Source organism: Notothenia coriiceps, unplaced genomic scaffold, assembly GCF_000735185.1.
Source record: "Notothenia coriiceps isolate Sejong01 unplaced genomic scaffold, NC01 NC01_scaffold00004104, whole genome shotgun sequence".
NCBI lineage: Eukaryota > Metazoa > Chordata > Actinopteri > Perciformes > Nototheniidae > Notothenia > Notothenia coriiceps.
Window position 1 is genome coordinate 61,860 of NW_011336805.1, and position 4,426 is coordinate 66,285.

The window sequence follows — 4,426 nt, forward strand, 5'->3', positions numbered from 1 at the left end:
GGTTCATGAGAACTCAGTTCATCAGAACTCTTCCCCGGAGTTGGGGACTGGCTTCAGTAGAAGCTGCTGGGACTCCCAGCAGCTTCTACTGAAGCCTTCCGAGTAAATCGCCAGAACGCCGACACCTCCTCATCTCCACTGCTCCCATGTTTTATTTTGTATTGTCATAAGTTAGTCTCACTGCGTTTCTGCGCTGGGCTAATGCTAATGCTAATGATGCAATGCGAGGATAATAAAATGGCGGCTTCACAAACGTTTTTGGGAGTTTGACGGGGCGTGGTTTGCATTCCGCCCAGGCAATCAGACACAAGAACCTTTATCTCCCACGAAAGTCCCTGCTCTCTAGCAGGGACTGAAAAGGGGGTAAAAAGGGTTCTCCAAAACTAATTTAGTTTCCGGGACTTTTTGGTGTGAACGCAACTAAATCGTAGTTCTCAATGAACCTTTGTGGGAAAAGTACTTGGTGTGAACGCGCCTCATGTTTGCCTAGGGCCCCCACAGACTCTAGAATCGCCACTGCTTACTTTGACCATCCGTGCGGTGTTATTGATCATTGTGGAGAGCAGGCAGATATTTTGTATTATAGCAGCTATCGGATGGAATCAATACGTGGGCTGCACAGGTGGTCATGTCCGACTATCAAAAGTAGAATCATAATGAAAAATACGCCGGTAAAATGTGCCTGTAGAAAACGGCTTGTGCCACAATAGGATAGCAACAACAAGTAGTCAGTTTAGCTTTGGTTGCTATGCTAACATCACCCATTTTATACCAGAGAAACTTTAATAACAGTGTTGTGATGCCAAACACTGCACTGCAGCAGCAAACACATTAATAAGCAATGAACCACGGCACTCTGGAGAAAAGTATAAGGGTTGGGAAGTAGTTATTTAATTTAATCTGGCTTCGTATGATTAAAAGCAACACGATCATCGACCCGACGCAGTTGTGAGCGCCGTTTGGGAGAAAATCAGCGGCGTAAACGGTGACGTCATGACGCAGCAGCGGCAGCATCAGTCGGGCTCTCGGCGTTGTGAACAAAACGGGGGCTGAAAAGAAAAATCGGTTCCGAACCAGAAGAGCGCTAGCACGGAGCTAGAACGGGAACCGCGTTGGTGTGAAAAGGGCATGCATGTATTCAGGGAACACCTAAGTTATGGGAGTTATGAGGGTCTACTTTTCCTCCTCCTCCCTCACTAAATATCCTCTCCTCCACTTAGTTTTTTATTTCCTCCCTCACAATCTTTCAATGTACTCTCCTCGTCTTCGTCTTTTTACTTTTCCTGTTCCTCCTTCCCCCTCCTCGTCATTTCTCCTCTTCTTTCCTTTATAAATAGTTCCCTCTTCCTTTATGTCTGTTTCCTTTTCCTTCTCCCCCTTGTTTTTCCTGTTGCTCCTCTACTTTTGACTACAGATGTGTTGATGTGTGTGTCTGTTCTGTGTCCCTGCAGGGAGGGGAAGTATGGTCACGCTGCATGCTTCGGCTTGCAGCCCGGCTGCCTGCTGGCTAACGGCAGGCGGCAGATGTCGGTGGCGGCCATGGTGGCCAACTTCAGCAAACCGACAGCTGACGCCCCATCTCTCCTGCAGCACGACGAGGTGGAGACGTATTTCCACGAGTTCGGACACGTCATGCACCAACTCTGCGCTGAGGTCTGAGGAACCACCTGTAGTCACCGATGCTACACCTGTCTAGCTTCACATCCAATTAGCTGTTCACGTAAACAGTATGCAGTTATTACAAAGTAGCAATAAATCTGTTTGAATGCTCTTTCAGGTGATTTTATTTAGTATGAAGTGTTTTTTTCTATATGGAGAACAATTATTTACAATGGTTCATCAACACTGACAAATATGATAAGAGATAAAGATAGCTCTGAGCAACAGATCATAAGAATAGAAGAAATCAGCAAGTAATTGGTCAAATATGTTACAAGCTTAGCATCAACATGTGTGCCATGTTGATGTGCAAATTTCCCCTCTGTGCGACTAATAAAGGGATTCTGATTCTGATGTGAACCATGCATTTCAACTGTAAATTATACATTTTAGTTCTACAATTCAATTTTCTGTATCTGTGTTGTATGGGTTTCATCTGCTGCGGTTCTTTAGGAGACTCAGCCGGTCTGAATCCAATGACTATAATGATGGGATAGTTCTAGTCACAGTTTATGATGGACTGAGTTATGAAAGTGAATATAGGGTCCATTTTTACAAGCCTCATGTCTTCTGAACATTCTTACAATGGACATGTTAAGAGAAAATTAACAAACTGTTGCGAGATCTGGCAACACAGAGCATTAACATTGGTCTCAGTTTGTGGAACCCTCTGTGACAGCCACAAACGGCAGAGCTCGCTGATATTCGTAAAGCTTAAAATGATTGTTAGCTATGTACATTTCCAATGATACAGGAGTGTATTCTAGTATATTCCATTGGTGCCGATTGTAATATGCTGTCATTACTTTTTTCGTACCTTAAGAGAATGTGTCTCCTAAACAGGCTGTGAGCCGGCAGTGAGTGCGCCTCATCAGGTTTCTGAGTGTCCATGTGTTTGTTTGCAGGCGGACTACGCCATGTTCAGCGGGACTCACGTGGAGCGGGACTTTGTGGAGGCTCCATCTCAGATGTTGGAGAACTGGGTGTGGGAGAGGGAGCCTCTGCAGAGGATGTCCAAGCACTACAAGACCAACAGCGCCATCCCAGAGGAGCTGCTGGACAAACTCATCAAGTCCCGCCTTGCAAACACCGGTGGGTACCACACATGAAATAGTACTTTTGTACCAAGCAAGTATTCCAATTTAACTGTGGGTAATGTTGAATTCCAAACCCTTAATGTGACTGTGCCCCTCGCGCAGGGCTGTTCAACCTGAGGCAGATCGTCCTGGCTAAAGTGGATCAGGCTCTGCACACCAGGAACGGACTGGATGCTGCAGAGGAATACGCACGCCTCTCTCAGGACATCCTGGGAATCCCTGCTTCACCAGGTCACTTTTTAAATGCCGCAGATGATTATTCCACACATTTTAAAGAACACAAAAGGCAGGCCACTAGCTCCCAAATACAAGTGTCATTCTCCTTCTGACGATTTTGATTACAAGTTTGAATAACGTTGTACCTTAAACAAGCCCTATTATGCTAATTATCAAGTGTATATTAGTGTCTCTACTGGGACATGTCTCCATGCTCTAATGTTCAAAAAGCTCTTTATTTGTCTCATATTGCCTGTGCTGCAGCACCTCTTTTCAACCTCTGTCTGAAACCAGAGCCCATCTGCTCTGATTGGTTAGCTGGCCAACTCTGTTGTGATTGGTCCACCGCTTTGAGATGTCCCACCCCTTAGCCAATCACATACATTACGTTGGAGCGCTAGCCAATATTGGCGCAATTGTTGTATAATGATGTCACCATGTTACCGAAGAAAATATAACCTCCTGGAGGGAACTTTGTGATTTTAGCCTTTGCAGACCATTAACATGGACAAAAAACACGCTCTATAGGAAAGGGGAAACCCCCAAAAAGCATAATAAAAATGTATAACTTAAAATAAAGTCACATTATGTAGAACAGAGGATTTCCTAAGATTTACACAAGACATTCTCTTGTACCCGCTATGTCTTATACACTAATCCTTTTTATTTATTTTGTGTAATAAAAGGATGATGGGAAAAAAAGCATATACTACACTAAAGTTGACTAGTGATTATTAGAGGATTAGTTCAAAATATTTTTGCCATATACTTAGTCTTTTGATGGTTAAGCCTTTTCAGAGCAAAGATGGAAAGCAGGGTTCAACACGCTAGCTACTATTATGTAAATCATGTAATATTAATGCCAGCTCTGTCTAATGTGAAGGTCATCAAGGGTATGGGCAGTGAAGTTCTACAATGTCGGTATCCAGCTACAGAGGGATTCAATACCAATAGATGGATGGAGAATGAAACTAAGCAGCACATTGGAGAGTAAGGTTTTAAAAAGGAAAGTTGGGGCAAAATGAAAGAAAGGAACAGGGAATTTGTTTTTTGCAGGTATAGGACCTAAAAATGGAAGCAATAAGAGGCGTCCCTTGTGGTTGGGCGGGCCTTTCCATCAGCACGACGCCGAGGCCAGCACACTATCTGATAAGCGACGTTAATACATTCAGAGGCAGGAAGAAGGCTGGCAGAATACGGATGATACTACAAAGAGGAATACAGGGAGGGGGAACTTTATTATAGTTCTTCATGAATCTCATTTGTGGGATATGCAAACACAAGACTGCAACATGGGCAGGTGTCAAAGAATATTGAACAGGTAATCAGGTAAGCAGTTACCTCCAAGGAAAGCACATTCAAAAAGCTGGAAGGGTACACCCCATAAAGGCATCCCGTCAACTTCAATCAAACCATATCTTAGCTTTATGCTCTTCTAGTCCAGAAGGGTGGCT

The 4,426-nt window shown here is 44.0% G+C and overlaps 1 protein-coding gene across 1 annotated transcript; it reads left to right on the top strand.

The window, feature by feature from the left end:
* The first annotated feature begins 1,359 nt into the window (after positions 1-1,359).
* On the top strand, positions 1,360-3,161 carry LOC104942056 (thimet oligopeptidase-like). The gene is made up of 3 exons (XM_010767252.1): positions 1,360-1,653; positions 2,565-2,751; positions 2,859-3,161. Exons 1-3 carry the CDS (start codon positions 1,423-1,425, stop codon positions 3,083-3,085), a joined length of 645 nt encoding a protein of 214 aa, XP_010765554.1. The 5' UTR covers positions 1,360-1,422; the 3' UTR covers positions 3,086-3,161.
* The last annotated feature ends 1,265 nt before the right edge of the window (positions 3,162-4,426 follow it).